We start from the raw sequence: 25,266 nt of genomic DNA on the forward strand, positions 1-25,266 counted from the left end.
TATATACATTTGGCAGGGATATATTTGACTTGAAATACCAGGATTTGTACCAGATAAAGCTTAGTTTAGTCAAACATCCAAACAGTTAGTAGAACTTGCGTAGTTCACCACAGAAATCATTTTATCCTCACAACTTTCACAACCCACTTCTAAAATTTAAAACATGGCTGAATTGTCCAAAGTAGCAACATTAGCCTAGCACTGTTAGCGTTTAGCACACAGCATTTAAAACGATTGTGCAAAATGGAGCTGTTTTTACATTTACAGACAGAGAAGGTTTCATATGTTCACTAACAATATCAACATGATCCGAACTTTCCCAGTATTCAGAGGTAAGTGGTTTGAATGGTACGAAGGATACTATTGTCCGAGCATGTGGCCCTGTACTTCCTATGGCTTGTTTAGCATGGGAAGATGTGAAATTTTGTAAGTCATATTAAACTTGTAATGATTAACAATTCAAAATACAAGCTTTAAAAACATATATAGATCGTTCTGACAGTAGACCACGAAGGACGCCAGTATTCCGTCTCATTCTCCAAAAGTCAAATCCACAAATGCTTCCCTGATCATTTCTATCAGTGACAAGATCCAGCCACAGCACATCTGGAAGAGCATCTGACACACCACCAAGCCTGTCACAATAACAAAAATATATATTGTTCCAGCTTTGATATCTTGAACGATAAGTTGCTATAGTGAATACCGTGACAGGCCTACACACCACAACATCAGCAGATTAACTAGAGGCATTTGACCTGCCTCCATCTCAGCCTAACACTACAGAGATACAGCAGGATGAGAGGGCATCTGACACAATAATTTCACAAATCAACCATTTTGGATTGTCAATGTAGACTTGAATTGACTTTGACCTGACATTCAACTTGCATGTTAGAGAACCAATACCTGATGTAATGTAATTAAGCTTGATTCAATATGTATCAGTCTTCATTCAAGAGGTCAGTTTCAACAGCAGTTATCGATTTAAACCAGATATTTGATCATCTCCACACAGAGATATCAGCAGTCTAACCCTAGACTGTATAAAGAAGTGAACTACGGGAGTGTGACGTTACCTACAGTCAAATGAAGCTCATCGAGGCTCGTAGTTACAGGGGCCAATTTCGAGTTGTGTTCTACATTTGGAATTCCGAGTATCATAGCAACCAAAGAGCCAATCCGGAGCGAGGCTGTTGAAGGTAACACCTCTTCCCACCTGCAACACTGCTTTAGCAAGGAGTGGGCGCTTAGCAATGGTGTCAATCAAACCTGTTGCTAACGCTAGTGGGGGCAACCTCGGGGAAAGAAGGCACCTGGTCTGTTATTAAGGTTCATATCTTGATTTAGGGAAAAGATTTTGCATTAATACGAACATTTTAATACCAAAATGATGAGTCTGACTGAGAGGAGGAGACAGGATATGCGCTCTGCCATCCAACCCACCAGCAGATTGTATTAAACTGTCCCTTAATCCATTCTTCTACCATTTCAAGTGTCTAGACTCTAGACTGATACTGAACAGCAATTGTGATTCCCAAGTGAAAAAAAACATCTAAGTACTCAAACAGCAGAGCATTATAATTTGATTTGTCTAAAATAAATACGATTTTCTTGACACAAGATGAGACAAACGCGTTGCTCATGGGTACAGCGGTTTGAACCAGCAGTCAGGGCTCATAGGCTGCAGAGAGAGAGAGGTTTGGTGAAGAACAGTGAATATAACGAGATTGTTTTTGACAGATAGAGTTCAGCTTGTTCTGAAAATGTCGGACCATTCTTTAACAGCAGTACATGAGCGGGCCTTTAACACAGAGGACATGTGACAGGGGTTTCTAGAGGGAGGAACCACACAGAATGACACAAGGAAGGATCACGATATTGGAAAATGCAATAGTCATATAACAATTATTGCATTATACATTGCAATGAGGTTATCCATTTGACAGTTATGATTTAAACTAAGCCAGAAAATACAGAAATGTATATGTTTCAGTCCTGATCTTGTTGCCGGGTAAATCCAGAATGATATCTCTCTGTATTTCTTATAGAGAGGGATATCACTCTGGTCACCACTCCCTTCGTTTTCATCTCAAGTCCGACCCAATATGATCGTCCAATCAGATTTGTTTATTTCAGATGCGTATGTGAAATGAAGGAGCTCATTGGTCATTCATCATTTAAAAAAAAAAAAAAAAAAAATCACATTTCTCTCACCTCAGATTAACAAAGTTTAATGCTTTGCTCATTGTTTTTCAGCCCCTTGTGATATTTTTGTCCTTTTTTTCCTCATATTTGTTTTGATATGCTTGTCCCTGATTGGCTTATTCACCTGTCAATCACATCCATCTGAACTGGGGGAGATTCAGCGGTGACCAGACTCACATCTTCATAAATTACTGAAGGTGTGTGTTCTGGATCACAGGCAACTGATGGTGTAAATGTAATCTTTTTTATACAAGTTACAATAGCTGGAATTGATTTGACAAGATTTTGGCTCGATACTTAAGAAAAAGTACTGTTCTCTATAATTAAAATGTGCTCAAATTAAGATAAATATTTTTTATTCAAATGGCAATGTATTCTTGCTTTTGGCCCTGGTTCACTTCTTATATGTTGTAATTTGGACAAGGTTTAACCAGCAATTAACCTATCATAATTAACATTTTAGATTTAATTAAATTGTCAAAAAATGTAATTAAAATGTTAAATACAGTGGCTCACAGCCCCATCAGCCCTAGCATAAACAAAAGTAAGAATTTTACCAGCCATTCAGTTACTTTGGATGCACTTGATAGTTACTACGTTACCAAAATTAATCGGCTTTATATTTACTAAAATTCTAAAATACAATGTTTAAGATAAAATGGTATAAAATGTGTAGAAATAACTCGATGGACGACTAACAGTCTGCGTCAGCTACAGTTTTACTATGAAAATTGGTTTATAAAAAGATTTAAGGGGAAATGTGAAAAAATGCATATAAATGTACATATTTTTGGCAATTGGAGACGTGTGCAAGAGTTTTGGGGCAAGCACAGTGATAAAACCATCACAGTATTTTTAATTGTTATTTGCTGTGAAGTGGAGCAAAGCATCATGGTCTATGTAGTCCCCACTGCAGAAAGTAAACAAGAGCTCGTGGTTCTTTCAGTCCATGTAATTATGAGACTTTTGGAAAAACAGTTTCACAGTCATTGTTCAATCTCTAAATTAAACTTTGTCCCATAATAAATGTAAGTATAATCTCACATATAAGTTTATTTTGATGCTAACAATATGCTGTGCACAGTTAGCTAACATTAGAGCTAGATAGTCGGGTCGGGGGGGACAGAAGTGATCACGTAGCTCTGGTTGCAAATGTGTTAGCTTCTGGAGATATAAACAGCCCTAAAATGTTATATTTTTTATTATTTATTTTATGGTATAAGTTGAGATAAAGTTATTGGTGACAAGTATATTTTTAAAGTGACTTCCGCTAACACGTTAACTGCCCTAAAAAATCTCCCTAACCGTAACCATAGACTGTATAATAAAAGTGGACTAAGGGAGAGTTTTGAGGTTAGCAGTTATAGCAGCTAATCTGCAACCATATTTGGAAATACGAGTGCGAAACCAAAGAGCCAATCAGGAGTGAGGTGGTTAAAGGTACACACCCCTCCCGCCTGTACCTTTGATTTGGCAGGGCGCGCTTAGCAACACTGTCAATCAACTTGTTGCTAACACTATAGTAAAACCTGGATTGATCTGTTATTAATGTTCATATCTTAATTTACTATAGTATATAATAAAATAGCAAAATAAAACCCCATGATCACGTAGAGCGGGCTAATACAAAAATTTTAAGATTAAAATGAAGAGCCTGACAGCAGTTACAGAGCGTGGAGCCAAGATTTTTCAAAAGTGAATTGCATCCAGAGCTTGAAGGAACCACTTTGCGCTCATGCTCACTTCCTATTTGGAACGTGCCGGCTAGCACGTTAGTTATGTCCTTTTACAGTCTATGACCCTAACCTTAACCATTTGCCTCAAGTTAACCATAACCCAATCCCTGACCCTGTTCTAAAACTTCATCACTTCAAAGGACCAATCACAGGAGACCGTCCCTCCCAATGCTACATTCTAGCATTTGCTAATTTTATTCAATGTAACAAAGCCCATATACCTCTCCAGTTCCCCAATAGGTTCACACAACACTTTTGACAACACTGTTATGAAAAAATTATGAAAACTTTAAAAAAGGTATATATTGTCACTCAGTTATACCATTTATAAAAAGTCAAAATGTCCACTGTTTTAAAGGCCGAGTCCACAGATGTGTTAAAACAACTGGATGGAGAAACACTCTTGTATTAGCAATTTAAAAATGTGTAGACTCAGTTTTTCAGTTTCTGAATGTTTTCCCTATATTTTAACCTTTAAATGTCTGTACCTGATTTTTCCATAGTATTAACTTAAGTTTTTTAATCATCCACATACCAGGAAGTGTTCTGTCAGCATGATAGTTGTCATTAGCATTACCGCGAAGGCAAAAGTCCAGCCTGAAATTTGTGAAAAGGACTTATAAACTCATCGCAGTGAATAATTAAGATGCTCTGAATGCATGAGATAAGTGAGGAATAACACTGGACTGAACTGTTTAAAATGAACTAGTTTTGTTTTTCACATTTTTAGACAGTAAAACTCAGGTACAGAGCCTTTAAGAAATGACTATAATCTCTGCTGCTGTCCACATATTGCATTGCTCTGTGAACTCCTCTTTCTTCCTCTTCTTTCCTCTCAGATATTTAATCATGTGGTCAGCGCCATTAGACAAAACTGACTTGTTTTGGAGTTTGAAGTTTAGCTCGAGTAAAAGTTCAAGATGACAAATTACTAAAAATTTCCTGTATTTCATTGTCAAAGTCAAGTAAAAATATATACCTTTAATTGTATCATTTGGGTCATTCAGTTAAGGTTGTTACTGGTTCACATGAGGAGTCACAAAGCATTTTAGCACATTTTGAGTTGAAATCTTTTTAGTTTCCATCCAGTTCTTGAACACATCCCTGGTTTGAATCATGTTTTGAAGAGACAAACTATGTAACAATCATAGTGCATTTGACTCTTGTTCATTACAGCTGAGTTCAATTGTCCAAACGATTCGACAAAAGTTTTAGTTTTGCCCAAAATTTTATCTTAAATTTTGTTCTTCAACTTTTTTCCTTCACGTGTTTCATAGTTTTTGATCGGTCAGCAGTCTTCCTCCTTTCATTCCAACTTGTGCAACTTCAAAATTGTCCAAACTCCAAACTTGCATAATCGTCTTTCTAAACATGTGATACTTTTTGGCTCTCCTTGGCTTGCTTGATGCTATACAACCATTTGATCACTCTCGCGTTCCTTTCTACGGCCGAAATCCCATATGGAACTCTCTCTCCAGCTTCCTCCTCTTCATCATCCGCGTCCGAGAGCCCATCATTCGAAGACCTCCTCGACTGATCGCAATCGGATGAAATCATGGATGCTGATTTGAAATTCAACGAAACAATATCGGAATTCGCTCGGGCAAAGTTTTCTGGACCCACCGATTCTAGCTCTTCGGGGTCCAAACCGCAGTAGTTGAAAAAGCGTTCCACATCCGCTCCGGCTCTTGCGTAGCGGTCCGATAAATCCGATTTGGAGCGATGCAAAGATGAGCGCCTAGTTACAGACGATCCCGATTCGTTGTTGGCGTCGGTATTTGAGGAATCGGGCAAATCGCACGGGAGGGATTGAGGGGTGGTGTTGTCATATGGTAAAGGAGACTGCATCGGACGCGGAGGAGGTAAAGAGAGGGAAAGGGCGGGAGGAGGGAGAGACGCGGGGTTGGGTTTGGGGGGGATAGGGGGCGCCGATGAGCTGCTGGAGCGAGCGGCGCGTAGAGGTTTGCCGTTGCAGAGTCTGAGCAGGTCTGAGGAAGAGTGTGAGGTGAGGAGGGGAGGAAGAGGAGAGCAGGAACGTTCAGGAACAGTGGAGTCTGCGCGACGTCGGCTCAAGTTCAGGTTTGCGCCCAGCTGAGGACTACAGCGCCCACTGCTGGTGATGGGCAGCACTTTGAGCGAGTGGGAGAAGGAACGAAGGGAGTGAGAGGTGCCCGGGCTCGGAGCGGAGTCTGAGGGCGGCTCGTTCAGGGTCATGGTGGATCTGTAGGTCAGAGGCACCCTGGGAAAAGAAAGAGAGAGAGGGAAGGGGAGGACAAATATAGAGGGATAGAGGGAAGGAAAAAGAGAGGAGGAGATATGAGGGAGGAAAGAGACAGAGAGGAGAGGGAGAGAGACAATGGGCAACAGAGAGAAAGAGGGAGATACAAAGGAGGGGAAGAAAAAAAGAGATTATGGCTCATTTTTAATCAAGTGAAAATGTACTTTTAATTGAAATATAAGTATAATTGTTAAGTATTTAATCACCAGTCACAGTAACTGAAGCCTGTCTGAAACTGACTGAGCCTTCACTGACAAACAAATGAGACTTTAAGATTTCATAATAATTATTTAAGACACAAAGTAAGTCCACTACTGACCCATAACTACACTTAAAGGGGCAGCTGGACCCATTTTGTATGTAATAAAGTAAACAAAAAAAGCCCCATGGACAGATGGACATTGTATAAGCAGCTCTTGAGGTCAAAATAAGTCCACTGTGTACTGTCTGGCTACTGTCTAATTATGGAATATTTTTATCGTTCGCAAATCAGGAAGTAAGGTTGGTGTGCTGTTAAAATGTTGGTTGTTGTTAGCTGTGGCATGACACCCAAACTTAAACCTCTAGCATGAAAATCCTCAGAATGTATAATGTATAAAGCGAGTAAAAGCTCTGGACCAATGCTAACTTTTGCAAATGAACTAGTTCTGTTTTTTATGTGTTTAAGGCAGTAAAAATCAGGTACAGCTCTTTTAATATGAACACATTAAAACACAAAAAAAAACCACATAAGAGTCTCTGTCCCTTACCCAGACGGGGTCCAGCTGCGTGCCATTCCCCCTGATGACCTCAGGACAGCGCTCTTGGCTCCTCCTCCGAAGCCCTCAGCTCCAGGCCCAGAGTTCAGCAGGTTCTTGAGGATCTCCAGGTTGAGGTTGTCTCGTTTGGTTCCTCCTTTGGCGCAGTGCTCGGGCTTAGAGTTGTTGTTGGATGCTTTGAAGGGCAGCGCTCCCCCGGGCCCGGCTCCAGGACCCCCCCTCTCTCTCCGAGACAGCAGTGCCGCGGTAGGCTTGGCCAGCACTGGTGGTTTGATGGGCTCCTGTTTGGCGTTGATGACCTCCTGGCTCTTGACATACTTGGCTTTATCTGCCTCCAGACGCTCCACCGCACTCAGACGCTTTGGGTTCGGTTCCACCTGGTAACAAAAATAATAATACAGTTTAGGGATGCACAGATCCGATACTGGTATCAGACATCTGCACTGATCATGAAAGATTTGCTGGATCGGATATCGGCTTTCAAATATCGGTTTAGCCACTATCTTGGCTGGACATATAAATTGATGTAATAAGACTCTTTACTGGTTGTAGTCGGTCCAGAAAGTCTCATGAAATTACTTGAGGGACAAATAACAGCTACACTGCACATTTGGATCAGTTCTGTCTTATTTTATTTTTGTTTAAAGGAAATAAATGCTGTTTTAAGTCTCTGCACTGATATCGGAAGATACTTAAAACTATAATATTGAAATCAGTATCGGAACTGGAAAAAGCTGGATCAGTGCATCCCTAGTAGTCAGACTGGCTGCACACAGCATTACTGTGACAGCAGAACTCTGCTCTGCCCTCTGAAACTTATGAAACTCACTGTGGTAATTAGGATTTTAAACAATTGAAAATGAAGTCGTTTTTCAGATTTTGACAGCTGAAATCAGGCATTCATGACTTGGTTATTATTGGATGATGCTCAGTATAAAGGAGTGAGGCTGGTGAAGGTGCTCGCCCCTTCCCGCCCACACCGCTAGTTTAGCAAGGAGACGGCACTTAGCAACGCAGGATGATAGCTAGCAGGAGCAGACCTTGGGGAAGGAAGGCACCTATTTGGATCATGCAGAGCAGGTTAATACGAACATTTTAAGACCAAAATGACAAGCCTGACAGCAGCAGTTACAGAGAGACAGGCAAGGGTATTTCAGTAGAAAGTGCATTGGAACCAGAGCTGATTTGCACCCATGCTCACTTCCTATGTGGAACACAACGGCCAGCAGGTTGGCTATGTCTATTTGTAAATACAGTCTATGGTGATGTCACTGTCCAGCCCATTCGTACCGTTCTTCTGAAGTAGTCGGGCCCTTTGTTGAGAATACGCAGAGGCACAGAGGCGCCAAACGGAGGGGCGGGGCCTGGAGCCTTGTTATCTGCCAGAGAGGGCGGGGCCAGAGTCTCCGTGGGCATGGCAACCAGGTGTGTGGGCGGAGCAGCCGTGGTGCAGGTGGGGGGGTCCAGCGAGGGCGGGGGCACCGGGGGGCCCCCAAAACATGAAGACTGAAGAGGAGAGAGAGACTGACGCGAAATCTGCACTTTACATGGTACAAGGGAAAACCTGGGTGTGCTATGAGTTAGTTTATTTATTTTTTGTTAAGTAATTTTAGTTGATTTTTAAGGCAATTTTGATTTTAAATACTGTAAAAATTAAAAGCAAAGTGCACCAACTTTTAAAGAAATATAATTATTCACGTGTCCAGTTTGAGAGCTGTTTTATATGTCTTAAATATAAAACTTATATAGCTTAATTTGACCTATTAAACTGAAAGTGGTGACTTGAGTTGTTTCAGAATTTGAACCTAAATGTTCTTTAAAAAAAACATGAAACTGTGTTAAAAATACTACTCTTTTTCATATATAATTTTGCAACAGAAATATTAAATCTTTGAGTTTATATGCCAAATTTTGACTTACTTTATTGCAATTTTTCAAAAAGATGAGCCTCCAAAAATCTGGACAGCTTGTTTCATATACAGATTTTGATTTCTGCTTTTCAAACTATACTAACAAGAGGAAATAAGTCAAGAGGGAAGCTGATAAAGTATACATTAACCTTTAGTTTACATGCACTAAAATAGGAAATCTATTTGAATATAGTTTAGTAAAGTAGGCAGTCAGGGGATCTATGCAATAAGGTATTTTAAATTTGAAAAATTTAGAAATGTCCAGTGCAAAGTGGTGGATGTTTTTGAGTAAGGCACAAATGAAACAAACGCTCTCTCCTCTGCAGCTCAGAACAGCACCTGAAAGACAGAAAAGGAATGGCCAATCAGGAAAGAGAAACGCTATGACATCACAGGCCCAGCAACTATGCAGAAATAGCAAGAGGCACACTTTGTACAAAATATAACAAAACAAATGCAATTGTAGTAATATTGTAGTAGTAGTAGTAGTAGTAGTAGTAGTAGTAGTAGTAGTAGTAGTAGTAGTAGTAGTGCCAGCAGCAGTTGTAGTAGCAGTAGCGGTGGTGGTGGTAGTAGCAGTAATAGTCACAGTAGTAGAAGTAGTAGTATTGTTACTAGTAGCAGGACTAAAAAGAGTAGTAATAGTAGTAGTAGTTGTAGTAGTAGTAGTAGTAGAGCCAGCAGCAGTAGCAGTAGTAGTAAATACTTTTCTTCACAATAACAATATATTAACCAGCAATATTTTATTTAGTTTTGAGCTTGTATTATTACTAGGGCTGCAAGATTAGCATAAATTAGCATAAGCATTTTCATCAAATAAAACTAAAAATAATTATGTGATCAAATGAAAAAAGGTTTAAAAAAAATCTTGATTTGATTGAACATTTTTGAAATCTTCTTTCACCTTTTAAAAAAATTCAACCTTTAAATAGCCTGAAAAAAGTCTCTAGCAATGTTAAATTATGTATTTTTTCATAGCATAGGGCAGGAGACTAAGTCCAGTACATCTTGTGGTCCCACCCTATAATTGTACTGTAATAAAATGGGGACATGAAGAGGTGCTACCCAAGTATTACCACTCAAATACATTTACATTAAGACAGTTTAGTGAGAGAGTATTATTGGAGCTGCAGCTGTGTCCAGGTTCAAAGTCTGTAAGCTAAAAGATGAGTCACAAACCACAACATCCCGACTTAGGGCTGACTTTACAAATATCATACACGCTCATATGGAGTCTGCCAGGAAAATTACAACCAAGGCTGAGCTGGGTCAAATTTTCCATTACAAAAGAGTTTTAGAGTGCAAAGAAGTGTCCACTGAGAATCCTCCGCTCCATCTGACCCTCTCCTTTGCTCTACTGACCCTCTCCTCCGCTTCATCTGACCCTCTCCTACTCTCCTCTGCTCCATCTGACCCTCTCCTCTACATCCTCTGCTCCATCTGACCCTCTCCTACTCTCCTCTGCTCCATCTGACCCTCTCCTCTACATCCTCTGCTCCATCTGACCCTCTCCTACTCTCCTCTGCTCCATCTGACCCTCTCCTCTACATCCTCTGCTCCATCTGACCCTCTCCTTCTCTCCTCTGCTCCATCTGACCCTCTCCTCTACATCCTCTGCTCCATCTGACCCTCTCCTTCTCTCCTCTGCTCCATCTGACCCTCTCCTCTACATCCTCTGCTCCATCTGACCCTCTCCTTCTCTCCTCTGCTCCATCTGACCCTCTCCTCTACATCCTCTGCTCCATCTGACCCTCTCCTTCTCTCCTCTGCTCCATCTGACCCTCTCCTCTACATCCTCTGCTCCATCTGACCCTCTCCTTCTCTCCTCTGCTCCATCTGACCCTCTCCTCTACATCCTCTGCTCCATCTGACCCTCTCCTTCTCTCCTCTGCTCCATCTGACCCTCTCCTCTACATCCTCTGCTCCATCTTACCTCCGTACCATATATTCGCTATCCCTCCTCTTCACCTCTATCCCTTCTCTGCATCATATTCCCTCTCTGGATTGTGGGTATTTGCTTGTACTTTTCATGTGAAAGCTCAGAGGCACAGAAGAAGGAAATAACTCAGCAAATCCAAGTCTCACAAACTGCAGTGTTCCTGTGTGTTTTCATAAAGAGGCATCTGTGTGGCCTGGGTCAAAGAGTCCATTCAGAAGAAGGTTACATAGAGCACTTTTAAATGTTTTGTCTATTACATAAACACAGAGTCATTAAACCCATTTTTGGACAAACAAACTTTACGTCAGTGCTCGATTAGATCTAGAGGTTTCCAATGAGGTATTTAGGCATTGGACATTCAGAAAGTACAGAACTGAAGTCTTCACCCTCGTGAATGCTATGCTAATAGAGTCATGCACTGGCTGTGAACACTGTTTGATTGTAGAATGAGTCTGGTGATGGTTTATGGACTTCAAAACTGTGCAGGAGAAGTCCAGAGCTTTACCTGTGATGCAACAAAACTGGCAAAATGTGGACAGAGCAATTTTTTTTGAGGTTCAGATAAAAATGACAGTGGATTAATGTTACAGAAACCAAATTAATGTTTTGTCACTGATGTAATGGGCATTATTGAGCCAGGGGGAAACGGGTAGAGAACAGGTGTTGACCCCGGAACCGCAAAAAAGTTTTCCACTGCTTTGGCTTTGGTTTGTACTACTTTGTTCTCGTGTTTCTGGACATTTATTAGATATTAAGCCTATGGATTGTTGTATTTGCATTGCTACGGAATAAATGATTGATTGAGCAACTTTATTGGGCTCTCAACGGACTTACAGAACACACACACGAGAGCAGCAGGCACAGTACAGCCGTGTCGTACTGGGGCAACAAACACTAGCAGAGTATTCAGCTGACTTCTATAAATGTATTAATGAAACAAGCATGAATGAAACTAAAATACAACTCCAGGAATGTTTTTGACAAAGGGACTAAAAATATTAAAAGCTCAAAAAGACAATTTTGCACAATATGAGTTATTTAAAGGCATGTTTAGCATATTTCTGATGGATTATAAAAATACAATGTGTGTGTGTACTGACTGGTGTATGGGCTCTATCTCCTCCTGCTGTACCCTGAGTCCTGGGTCCAGGTTTGGCTCTGGTCCAAATTCTCCGACGTCTCACTGGGAGTCACTGCTAAAAACAGAAGAGACAGAATAAGTAAGTCGTATGGAGGAAAATCTGAACTGTTTTAAAGAGGGTTCTTGCACAGATACATTGTGTTAGTCTGTGTGCTGGGTGCATCTATTTACATACCGTGTTTTATTGTCCCATAATCAAGATAACATCACGTCAAAACCCTGCTCTGGTCTCAAAGCGCTTATAAACTCATCATTTTGAATAATTAGGATGCTCTGAATACATAAGGTAGGTGAGGAATAACTTTGGACCACTGCAAACTGCTTAAAATGAACTAGTTTTTCACGTTTTAAGACTATGTTATAGTTATTTCCTTTCACCATTTACTCACCCAAAGTTGTATTTAAAGTGATTTGTGCAAGATTGACCAAACTTTAATCACTTATTTTTGAGACACCAGTTTGCAAATCAATTCCCATTTTCACCGCCACCAGTACACGCCCACTGTGACATGCGCAGTTCGTTTTCCAATTTTATTTTCTTAACTGTGATAAACTTGCAGCGTTGTGTAGTCATTTTGGCACAAATGAAAAAACAATCCACTTTTTGATAGTGTAATGTGCAGCTAGCTCCATGGCTCTTGGACTTGTTTCTTATATTACATCATTTTAGATCAATATTGCAAGTCACGGGTATTATAGATTATAACTACAGAGCAGACACAAGCACAATGTGTGTTGTTTAAACATTTACACATTTTCTCACTTCTTGTAACTCATCAACTGTGAGGACTAAATGTTCTGATCCAAACCATGTGTCTAATCTCTATCTTCCTGAGTAATTGCATATTTAGCCAGTTCTAATAATAACTTTCACTTTGGGGTAAAACTGTTCAATGTTGCCAGATATTTACGGCTTTATCCTTGACACAATATGGAACAAAACGAGCTGTCAAACTGAAGGGCTTCACCGGGAGCCGTTTACAATAGATTTACATTTTCAAGGATGTAATGTATAAGAAGGTATTATGTAAAGACTGTGCTCCTCTGACTCTGCTCCTCTGACTCTGCTCCTCTGACTCTGCTCCTCTGACTCTGCTCCTCTGACTCTGCTCCTCTGACTCTGCTCCTCTGACTCTGCTCCTCTGACTCTGCTCCTCTGACTCTGCTCCTCCGACTCTGCTCCTCCGGCCCTGCTCCTCCGGCCCTGCTCCTCCGGCCCTGCTCCTCCGGCCCTGCTCCTCCGGCCCTGCTCCTCCGGCCCTGCTCCTCCGGCCCTGCTCCTCCGGCCCTGCTCCTCCGGCCCTGCTCCTCCGGCCCTGCTCTTCCGGCCCTGCTCTTCCGGCCTTGCTCCTACCTACTCCTACCTACGGTTTTAATCCGCCCTTTGTTCCTACATTTCCCAGCATGCAGCGGGAGCACAGACGGCCTCAGAGCAGGGGCCCACAGCCGGAGTATAGTCAAAGCCAACACGAGCAGGTGACACAAACACTACAGTAATGTTGAAACAGAAAACATGGATTGGATTATGTCTACTACCCAAACTCATGTAAAAATCTTGTTTTAAAATATGATAGAAAGTTGTGCAAGTAGCTCTGAACAACTGAAATAGTGCTAGTACAGTTTGAATGGGCGCAATTAGCAAAACACAAAGCCTATAATTATTCTTGTAATACAGTGTCCTCAGCAGAGACCAAAATGTCCCTGCATTTCCATTGGCTCTTAGAACTTGCTGCTAACCCTTTAGATCTCACCATCTTCCAACTGGAGCAAACAAAACAAAAAGGTACCAGATCTGATTCCAGGATGAGTTTGCATGTTCTGCTTCGAACACTCCTCCCATTAACCCAAAACATGCACATTGGGTCAAATGCTTTAGGTCAGTAGCTCTCAAACTTTTCACACCAAGAAGATTTAAACCAGGTCTATAACAGGACTACTCCAGGTCGAATCTAGGGCTAACTCAGGTCTAAAAGTGGAAAAAAGGTGGATACAATTAACTCAAAACTCACAAACTGAAGACCTGCTTAAGCACCACCTGAAGCAGCTTGCGTACCACCAGCATTACATGTGCCACAGTTTGAGAAACGCAACTCTGGATACTCCTGACCTTAGTACTGGGAAGCCTTATTGTAGCCACAGCGGCCCTAGGGCAGACTGATGGAAGTGAGACGGCCGATCACCACCACATTCATACTAGGTCTGGCCAAAGGACACAACGGACACAAATTTCCACTAATGACACCTGGTATTCTCAACAGTCTCCCATCCAAGTGCTAACCAGCCCAACCCTGCTCATCTCCTGACATTAAATGAGATCGGCACTGACGGGTATGGCTATTTGAGTAGGCCTATCACATTAAATACTATATCGACTTATCATGCAATATAAGTTAGATGGAACAATACTTTTTTGGGGCCAGTATTTATTATTAGTACTTTTTCTATTCTATGATGAGATCTGAGCTGTAAAAGGTCGAATTATGAACTTCTATGGCTCGTTATCGATATAAACCAATTACTTAAGTGTTGCATTCTGCCATGTATTTATTACAGTAACAATATTGCACATTTAGAATAGTTTTTGCGGGATAATTCTTTATGGACAGCAATATATCACACCTCAAATTATGTCATCGTGACTGGCCTAGAACTGAGTTACAATGAACAGTATACAGTTTTGTGTTGCAGTACTACTCTTTACACATTATAAGACGACTGACTTTGTTGGACAGTGGGGAGTTTCAACATCTTCTTAAATAAATCAGTACTAGTGCAGCGCTGTAATCTGAACCACTCCATGACAAAACCAATACAGAAAATCCACCTTGTCCACAATCTTTAACAGTATAAAACAGTATGTACACACTTCTTGAGCTGCCGTGTGGTTCTTCTCGTGGATTAGACCCAAACAGGAGCAGTATCTGAGACGCCATATGTTTCTGTGATGGGATTTAAACACACTGTAATCTGCCCTCTAACTGCGCTAACCTGAGCTAATGCTACGCTAATGCACACCTCATGTACAGTAGAGGAGAGTCAAACACCAACACAACAATGCTCTATGTAACCCTATGGCATTAAACATATCGATTGTATATCTCCATGGAGACGAGTACGTGGCATCACAAGGCTGTTACAAATCAGATCTATGGAAAAGTGACCCCTACTCACAGTAAGAAAAACCTGTTATTGATTAAATGCAAGACAGATAAGTTTAATGCCATACTGTGGAACATTCCCAGCAATGTAATACCACCCAGGTAACAGACCCATCCACCAGAAAAGTTACATAGTGCACCTTTAATATAATTTAGACTCCACATGAACTAATGTCTCACAAACTATTACTACTATTACTGCATTTTTTTCACTTTACCAGTTCTGCACAAACTTCTTCACTTTTGTATTTGTTATTTGTATCTGGATTCTTGACGACTGTATCCAACCAAAAGCTGGTAGTGTGTGCCAGCTCTATGTCTTCTCACATTTAAAAAATACTTTTGAAAATAAATCCGTATCGCCTTCCCTCACCCTGGCCAGAGCCTTAACCATAATCTTAAAAGCAGGCCCGACCTAAACCATAACCCTACAACCCAACAAATGTGGTAAAATAGAGCTGACCCCTGGGTAAATACAGTATTACAGAAAATAGATCCGTCCTCTGAAAGAGTCTCACCACAGTAGCAGGAGCGCGAGTTCCACAGCGTGATGAGGAACTGCAGCAGGTGACGCAAGAGGAAGCAGAGCACCACAGTGCACATGGTCGGGAACCATCACCCAAACAGTGTGACCAACAAGAAGCTAACCCAGGCTAACCCAGGCTAGCTCAGGCTAACAAATACTCAATATGTACAGTGCATATCTTCCTGCAAGGTACTCCTAACAGGTTTAAATCTAGAGACACTGAAGGATGGCTCAAATGCAGAACACAAATTTAACTTTCCAAAACTTTTACTTTGCTTTGTTAATAACTAAACTTAGGTCATAAATCCATTATATCCTCTCTAGCATGTAAAACCCAACAAAACTCCCAGTGGAAGAGTAGAAGTGTGTGCCAAGTGAGGCAGATTGTGGCTAATCCGTGTCTGCCCGAGCTAATAGCTTTAGCACACTAACAGATCAAATCAGGCTGAATTAGCATTAGCCTGTTAGCTTGTTAGCCTGTTAAAACAAAGCATAGTGAAAGAAAATGGTAAAGGATCCAAATTGTTCTAGCATCCGGTAAAATTGTTATCAGTCTGGACTGGGTGGAGCAGTGGTATCACATGGTTAGCTTTTGGTGGAGCAGTGGTATCACAAGGTTAGCACAACAAAAGGACTTCGTTTTTTCTCCTCTTAAGGGCCAGACTCAAAGAGAAGGTGAAGCTCAGAAAGATTCTGTTCCCTGTTAATGTCCCAATAGTTTTAAAGATGCTGACTTTTGGGCTAAATTGCAATAAAAAAAACTAAATGTATCTTTAATTTTTAGTCAGACTGTATATAAAGAATTGGATATAGCTAACCTGCTGGCCGCTGCATACCAACGAGAAAGTGATCATGAGCATATTGTGTCCGTAAATCAAGATATGAACATTAATAACAGACAAATCAGGCCTTCTTTCTGAGGTCGCTTCAGCTAGTGTTAGAAACAGATTTGATTGACAGCATTGCTAAGCGCGTGTTCCCTGCTAAACCAGCGGTGCGAGTGGGAAGGGGAATTACCTTACAGCCTTGCTCCAGATTGGATCTTTGGTTGCTATACTTGTGGTCAGAATTCCAAATATGAAATGCGACGTTCCCTATAACTGCTAGCCTCGATGAGCTTCATTTGACTGGAGCTGAACACTATGGCGGACGTCACACTCCCTTAGTCCACTTTTTTATACAGTCTGTGGTGGATAAGTTTAGTGTGGAATATTCAAAGCAAATCTCCATGGCGACAGGGAGTTGGCAATTGATCTTCTACCAGAGGATGAATTCTTTATACAATAGTCTGTGGTGTTGGTCCCATTGCAGTGAAATCAAAAGACTAAAAACTTATTCTTAGGCGACTCCATTGCAGTTATACTAGGACTACACTTCATTTGATTTGTTTTAATCTATACCTCATAACATCTTCTTATTTTCTTTCCTGCCCAGGCTCCTGTCGCTCAGAGGTTCCTCAGAGTAAAGGCTGCCTGTCTCTGCACGTCAGGTTAAACTAAAGTACATCAGCAGCGTCTTTTTTACTTTGGTTTCTTAGTTTGGAAATTTACCTGCAAATTTTCAAGTTCAATTTACTTGTTCTGCTTTTTCTTGCTCTCCTTTTTGATGTTTTGCTTCATCTGACTGTTCCGCTGAGGCATTAAACTCATAGATCTCCATGGAGACGACCAGGTCATGCCACCAGGACACGTTACAGTTCAGATCTGTGAGGCGAGTCCACTCAGAGTAAAAATATGTTTTTCAAGGCATATTTATTAAAATGTTGATTTTTGTGCACACACTGGATGATTACAGTGTGGATGGATCACAGGGACTGCTGCTCTTTCAGACAGAAGAAGCTCTTTACATTTTCATTTTTATTATATCCTATTATTTATGAATTTATAAACAGCGTTCAATTACAATCGCATAATTATGTAATCTAATTTTAACCGTTACATTTGATTGAGATTTTTTTTTTACAATGCTAAATCTTTAACTGCACCAAAACCCAGGACTAAACTTGTTTCATGATTTTGCTAATACTTGATTTCATGATTTTGCAATTTTTCAAAATCTCAATTATTAAAAACATGAAATAATCAAATGAATTTAAATGCAAGATTATTTCAATGCCATACTGTGGAACATGCAAAGCAATAACATCTCCATGGAAACAAGCAGTTGATGGAGACCTCCCTCCAGAAAAGTTACATAGTGCAACTTCAAAGTATCACACTTCCGATTTACTCAGAAAAGGCTGTATAAAGCCTGTGCTTTTAAGCCTATAAATGAGTCCACGTGGAGCTTATGTGGATGTAAACAGCAGCTGTGCATAAGGATCATCCACAGTACTGCAGTATCTGTGTAGTACTGTGGAGCTGAAACACACTCAGTAGTGCGGTATGTGTGTACTCTGTTACTTAACCACACTCAGTAGTGCGGTATGTGTGTACTCTGTTACTTAACCACACTCAGTAGTGCGGTATGTGTGTAGTCTGGAGCTTCATCACACTCAATACTGTGGTATGTGTGTACTCTGGAGCTTAGAGTACCACCACAGTAAAAACATCAGAATTATGTAATGTTATTATCGCTCTGCTGCACAGTCACTACTCATACTCCTACACTGGATAAAGCCCTTCAGTTTTACAGCTCAAATCTCGACATGTGAGACAGACCAAACGCAGACGCAAAATGATTCTGTGACATGTGACACCCAAAGGATTTGATCTGTACTCTGCTTTTTATTTCACTTTTACTTTTATTTAGCATCACATCTGTAATTGTATATTAAGTACTTGGTGCGGGTTTAGTTCTGGTTTTGTTTAATACTGGCTTAGTCCTAGATGAGACCTGGTTTAGTCCTGGTCTAGTCCCTGGTTTAGTCGATGGTTTGTATCGGGTTTATTCCCTGATTTAGTTGCTGTTTGGCCTCGGGTTAGTTCCAGGTTTATACCCTGGTGTAATCATTCTCATTTTGACCTGGTTTAGTCTTGGTTTAGCACCTGGTTTGGTCCTGATTTAATACTGCTTGGTCCTGGCTTGGTCCTGGCTTGGTCCTGGCTTGGTCCTGGTTCAGTACTGGTTCAGTCCTGGTTCAGTCCTGCTTTAGTCCTGCTTTAGTCCTGCTTTAGTTCCTGCATCACTGGGGATCTGCAGTTAGCTCAGTCCTGGGTCAGTAAATCTCCCTCTGTGTGACTCATGTTATGGTTCCATGTGAAATCAAATTGACTTGACCTGGTTTCAGCGTTCACTCCTCTGCTCCTCTCATCCTCTCCTCTGCATCCTCTGCTCTTCTGACCCTCTCCTCTGCATCCTCTGTTCCATCTGACCCCCTTCTTTGCATCCTCTGTTCCACCTGACCCTCTCCTCTCCATCCTCTACTCTTCCGACTCTCTCCTCTGCATCCCCTGCACCACCTGACCCCTTCTTTGCATCCTCTGCTCCATCTGACCCCTTCCTCTGCATTCTTTGCTCCATCTGACCCTCTCCCCTGCTTCCCCTTGTTGTTTGTGTGACTGAGGTGTGACTAAACAGCCACAGATCAATACTAAAAGCTTTATAAACAACAGGAGCATTCAGAGGGTGTGGGCTGACTTTAAGCACATTTTGACCATATAACGTTGTTTCACACGTTTAAGAACACATTTTATATTGAATTGTATATAAAACATAAAAGATCATATCTTAAAAGCCTGAACAATAAGTAACAGCTGCCTTGGGGCACATTTACAAAGACACAGCAGCCATTCTGTGACTACAGTATATCAAAACAACCACCAACCACACAGAATGCTCAAGAGCACACTGGCAAGTGAACCAGAGCAGGGATTCAACTAACAACCTACTTATTAGAAGAGAGACTAAACAGATACACATATATAAGTTAAAGGCAATTGTTATATCTCCCCTTACTTCTTAGGTAAGATAATGAAGAGAAGGAATCTTGGAACAACGGAATTTATTACCTCGCGTGGCAGGCATGAACACACATGAGGACTCGGTGTAACAGCGCAGTAATACATACAATGTTGTGCGTTTAGTAATACGTAACTACAGTTACCAGAGAGGGTCAAAATATATAACATCTCCTCCCCCCTTACATAAGATGGACCAGGGATTTAAAACATTCATTGCCCCAAACACATTTGTATTACATCGTAACATTAATAAACAAATCAGATGCAGATAGGTAACATGTTAACACTATAGAACATAGTAACTAGTAAACACATTGTTCACTATAAAGCTATAAGTTTAATTTTGTAGGTGGTCGTCTATCACGTACAGGATAGCGACGCTCTACAGACACATCAACTTTTTCATTGGTTGGACTAGGCTCTGGTACAGATGTGACACTTTGTTTTTCTACTTTGTCTGAAAGAGAAACATCTACAGTAGGACTGACTGGTTTTGACATTTCTACAGGTAAGTAGCATGGTTCAGGTACAAATACATTAGCATTTTTTTTAGAATCAACAGACAGTTCTTGAGTAGTGTTAGGTGTTTTTAAAAGTTGGTCCACATGGCGGCGCCAAACTCCATCAGCTGTCTGGACAGTGTAGGAGACAGGGCCAGTTTGGGCAATGACAGTGGCAGGAGCCCACTTTACCTTACTCTGATAGTTTCTAGCCAGCACTGAATCTCCAGGTACAAACACTCGATCTTTCGCATGAATGTCTCTGTACTTTACTTGTTTTCGTTGGTCTGCCTGAACAATGTCTTTTACTGTTGGAGGTTTGAGAAGGTCCAAGCTCGTTCGAAGTTCTCTGTTGAACATGAGGCTTGCAGGAGATGCCTTGGTGGTTGAGTGTGAAGAGGTGCGGTACTTGAGAAGAAACTCATGCAGCCTTTGGTGCAGAGTGCCTTGTCCTTGTGAGGCTTTCAGTGCATGTTTGAGAGTCTGCACAAACCTCTCTGCTAACCCGTTTGTTGCAGGGTGGTATGGGGCTGACTTAATGTGTTGAACTCCATTTGCTTGTAGAAAATCAGACATTTCTTTTGACACGAGTTGGGGACCGTTATCTGAGATGAGCTGAACAGGAGCCCCAAAACGGCTAAACATCTCTCCAAGTTCCTCAACAGTCTTTTCTGATGTAGTAGATTTCATGATAGCTACCTCTGGCCACTTGCTGTGAGCATCGACAGCGATCAGGAACATTCGGTCCTCAAATGGACCTGCAAAGTCTATGTGAATGCGGTACCAAGGGTCCTGTGGAAAGTCCCATGGATGTAGAGGAGCTGCAGGTGGGTTGTTACGAGTCTTTTGACAAGATGAACAACTTTTGGCCATGTTTTCTATTTGTTTGTCTAATCCTGGCCACCAAAAATAGCTCCTAGCCATTTCCTTCATTTTCACTATCCCACTGTGACCTGCATGCAGCTGCTCTAACATTTTAGCACGCAGTGACTGTGGAATGATAACCCGCCTTCCCCACAGCAGACAACCTGACTGGACAGAAAGCTCCCACCTTCTATCAATAAAAGGTTTGAGAGCAGAGCTATCGACTTTCGATTGTCCTTTAATTACCATGTCCATGACTACTGACAGGTCAGGGTCATTTCTGGTCGCCTTTTTCACTTGGGCAGCTGAAACTGGTGCCCTTTCCACATTTTTGAAATAGAAAATGTCCACTGTGTTAGATTCATGTTTGGTAACAGGGAGTGGTAACCTGGAAAGTCCATCTGCGTTGCAATGAGAATCAGATTTGCGATACTTTATGTCATACGAGTGAGCTGACAACAACAAAGCCCACCTTTGAAGACGTGAAGCTGCAAGCGATGGTATTCCAGTGTGCGGTCCCAAGATCGTTGTCAGGGGTCTGTGATCTGTTAAAAGGGTAAACTTCCTTCCATACAAATATTGATGGAATTTCCTCACTCCAAAAATGATGCTCAGTGCCTCACGTTCCAACTGAGCATAGTTGGACTCTGCCTTGTTCAATGTCCTAGAAGCAAATGCAATTGGTTTTTCCTCACCATTTGGAAATGTGTGAGAGATGACGGCACCCACTCCATAGGGTGACGCGTCACAGGCCAGCTGGATTGGAAGTGAGGGATTGAAGTGTGTCAGAACCTCTGAACTGGTAAGTGCCTCCTTTGCATCCTGAAAAGCTTTTTCACAGTCATTCGTCCATCTCCATTTCTTGTCATGACATAACAGTTCATGTAACGGCTTTAACAGTGAAGCAAGGTTAGGTATAAACCGTCCATAGTAGTTCAAGAGGCCTAGAAAAGATCTCAATTGACTCACATTTTCAGGAGAGGGTGCATCTACAATAGCCGCTATCTTTGAAGGAGCTGTGTGTAGGCCTTTTTCATCAATAACGTGACCTAGGTACTCCACAGATGGTCTCAAGAACTCACACTTCTCCTTGCGAACTCTGAGTCCATACTGTTGTAGCCTCTGCAGTGTAGCATCCAGGTTGCGAAGATGCTCTTCGTCGTTTGCACCCGTGCAGAGAATATCGTCCAAATAGCACTGTACTCCTTGCAATCCACTCAAGATCTGATCCATGGCCCGCTGAAACAGAGCCGGGGCCGATGTGATGCCAAAAGGTAATCTGCAATACCTGAAAAGTCCTTTGTGCGTATTAATCGTTAGCAACTCACGTGATTGTTCATCCACACGCATTTGCAGATAAGCCTGGTTAAGGTCAATTTTACTGAACTTTTGACCTCCGCTCAGACCTGCAAACAAATCTTCAATTAAAGGCAGTGGATATTGCTCTACACTGAGCAATGGGTTTACAGTCACTTTAAAGTCTCCACATGTTCGTATTCCTCCATTCTTTTTGGGAACTGGCACGATTGGGGTGGCCCACTCACTGGTTGTGACAGGCTCCAAGACTCCACTTTTAACTAAAGAGTCCAGATCTGCTTCAACTTTATCACGTATCGCATAAGGCACTGTTCTGGCTTTCATGAACACAGGTTTGCTTCCTGGTTTGATGTGAAGTTTCACAATGATTTCTTTCATGCTGCCTAATTCGTCACGAAAAACCTCCTCATTTTTGTCTAGGATGGCTTGCAGTTGTGAAGATCCTTTAGAAAGCCAGCGAATTTCTTGCCAGTCAAGGCGTAGTGTTTTCAACCACACACGTCCCATAATGGGAGCAAAGTTTCCCTTGGTGACATATACTGGCAGTTTGGCCGTTTGGTTATTACACCGGACAATAATATCGGTCATTCCTTTCATGTGCACCTTGTGCCCAGTGTATGCTTTGAACACTGTGTCAGATGGGCGTAAGGGAAGGTGACTCATACACTGCTTGTAAACATTATATGACACAAGTGATGCCTTTGACCCTGTGTCTATCTGCATTTTGACTGGATGACCCTCCAACTTAGGTTTGGCCCAGTAGCAATCTGCACTTTCATCCATACTCATTACATGTACTGTGTTCACTATGCTGTTTTCTTCAGAGGAAGAGCTTTGGCTATATTCTAATGCATTTACATGTTTTTTCTTTTTGAATTTGTCATAGTCTCTTTTATCCTTTTTCTTTGCTTTGTCTGTGCCTTTTTTATTTCGACAGGCACGCTCTACATGTCCTCTCTTCCCACACTGACGACAGTCCATTTCTTTGCACCAGCAAGCAGAAGCAATGTGACCTGGTTTACCACACCTAAAACATGGGCCCTGAGTATTGCTTTGGTTGTTTGCAATTTTGTGCACTCTACCCGTTATGTTAAGTTGTTGAGCTTCCTTAGATGCCATTTCCATCGCCACACTGATATCAATAGCCTTCTGAAGTGTTACGTCACTTTCGGTTAGCAACTTTTTCTGTGCTGCCTCATTTCTTAATCCACACACCAGTCTGTCTCTTAACGTGTCATTCAACACATCACCAAACTCACAATGTTCAGCTAGTTTCCTCAAAGCAGCTACGAACATGGTGACAGACTCCCCTTCCTCCTGATTTCTTCTGTGAAACCGGAATCTCTCCGCGATGACAAGGGGCTTGGGTGAAAAGTACATAGTGAGAGTGTCCACGATCTCTTTGTACGTCTTGCTACCAGGTTTAGCTGGTTGCAGCAAGTTGCGAAGCACGTTAAATGTCTTTGGTCCCATTACACTCAAAAATGTCGGCACTACTTTTTCAGCCTCGATGCCGTTAGCCTCCACAAAATAGCCAAAACGCTCCGTATACGAGCTCCACTGCTCCACGGTTTGGTCAAAGGGGCCAACTGAGCCGATAACTCCCGCCATTTGCGCCTGGTTATACAGCTGTGCCACTTGTTACGACTGTTTTACTCTTTCTAGCATCCACGGTCCGTGCATGTACCGGCAGTCCCTTTCACTCTTGTGCCGTTCAGTCCTTTCCCGCTCACAGTAAAAAAATAGTCCGCGAACCTTGGCGTGGTCCTGGGCAAAAAACACCGTCTATCACCTGAAGCACCGCGACCCGCAGCAAACTTCAGCAGCACCGTGACCGTCGCAGGTTCAGACGTCCTCGTCGCCACTTTTGTTATATCTCCCCTTACTTCTTAGGTAAGATAATGAAGAGAAGGAATCTTGGAACAACGGAATTTATTACCTCGCGTGGCAGGCATGAACACACATGAGGACTCGGTGTAACAGCGCAGTAATACATACAATGTTGTGCGTTTAGTAATACGTAACTACAGTTACCAGAGAGGGTCAAAATATATAACAGCAATATTTTTCTATGAGACCAACTTTATGCAGAACATGGGTGAGAACAGCCATGAGGAGGCTTTGGCTGAGCTTGGGTCTTCTCAGTCTTTATAATCACAACAATTCAGTGAAATGACTTAATCCACTCCATTCATTCTTATGGGTCTATTTTTAAATCGTGACATTTTGTTTTGTTTTTGAAGCGCCACCGTGCTGTACTTAGCGCCATTACACCTTTATATCCGCATAATTATGATCCTCTCCACATTTGGCGCTGATTGGGAGCGGGCCATTTAATGAAAAACAGATTAGCAGCTGGTTATTAAGTTGCCATGGGCTGTCTAAGACCATTGTAAATAGACTGTGGAGCGTATGGGCGTAAATTGTCCATAATATGCGGGTGTTTTGACGCTGAGAAGGCAAATATGTGCAAAGTGCAAGTGCAAACTGGTTATTTTGGGCTTGTCCATGTGTCAGGGGCTGGCATCAACAGCTGACACGGACAATGCGCTCTGTAGGCCGGCGGGGATTGGCGCAGTGCAACGCCGAGCCCCACCGACCACTTCCAGCAGCAGCAGCAGGACCCCGTCTATCACCAGGCCGAAAATGTGACGCGCTCCCGAGCCTTGGAAAGCACCACTCTGCGCCTTTAAGACTATCCGCCATCTCCAGACCAAACCAGGCCGCATTCCAGACACGACAGTCCGCTTTCGACACGGTGACTCGGGCTGCACCGGGGCTTAGCTGCTGTGACACTGGACCGAACAATAGCCGCGTTTGAGACCACTTTGGGGCTAAAAGGCGAGTCGTGCTTTGCGCCAAACCCGTGCGTAACGCTGGTACTTTACGCACGGGGTCGGTATGTCGTTAAAACTGGGGTATAGAGCGGTTCTTACCTGTTTTATGTGCCCAGGAAAACAAAGGATGCTGCTGCGGTTTGTCGCCGTTATTCCACTCGGGCTGACAGCATCCTGTTCCCAGCCTGCACC

At 42.1% G+C, this 25,266-nt stretch overlaps 1 protein-coding gene across 1 annotated transcript; it reads right to left on the reverse strand.

Annotated features, from left to right (window-relative positions):
- Positions 1 to 25,266, reverse strand: fam110b (family with sequence similarity 110 member B). Its single transcript, XM_033982649.2, has 5 exons — positions 25,174 to 25,266; positions 11,930 to 12,025; positions 8,271 to 9,229; positions 6,972 to 7,357; positions 1 to 6,183 (listed from the first exon to the last, which is right to left on the reverse strand). Exons 3-5 carry the CDS (start codon positions 8,394 to 8,396, stop codon positions 5,310 to 5,312), a joined length of 1,386 nt encoding a protein of 461 aa, XP_033838540.1. The 5' UTR covers positions 8,397 to 9,229; positions 11,930 to 12,025; positions 25,174 to 25,266; the 3' UTR covers positions 1 to 5,309.

This window comes from Periophthalmus magnuspinnatus, chromosome 17, assembly GCF_009829125.3.
Source record: "Periophthalmus magnuspinnatus isolate fPerMag1 chromosome 17, fPerMag1.2.pri, whole genome shotgun sequence".
Classification (NCBI taxonomy): Eukaryota; Metazoa; Chordata; class Actinopteri; order Gobiiformes; family Gobiidae; genus Periophthalmus; species Periophthalmus magnuspinnatus.

Coding starts and splice junctions, on each gene's coding strand:
- fam110b (XM_033982649.2), bottom strand. CDS start 8,396: ATGCCCACGGAGACTCTGGCCCCGCCCTCTCTGGCAGATAACAAGGCT. Junction 7,358..8,270: donor CCGACTACTTCAGAAGAACG/GTACGAATGGGC, acceptor TTTTGTTACCAG/GTGGAACCGAACCCAAAGCG. Junction 6,184..6,971: donor CGCAGCTGGACCCCGTCTGG/GTAAGGGACAGA, acceptor TTCTTTTCCCAG/GGTGCCTCTGACCTACAGAT.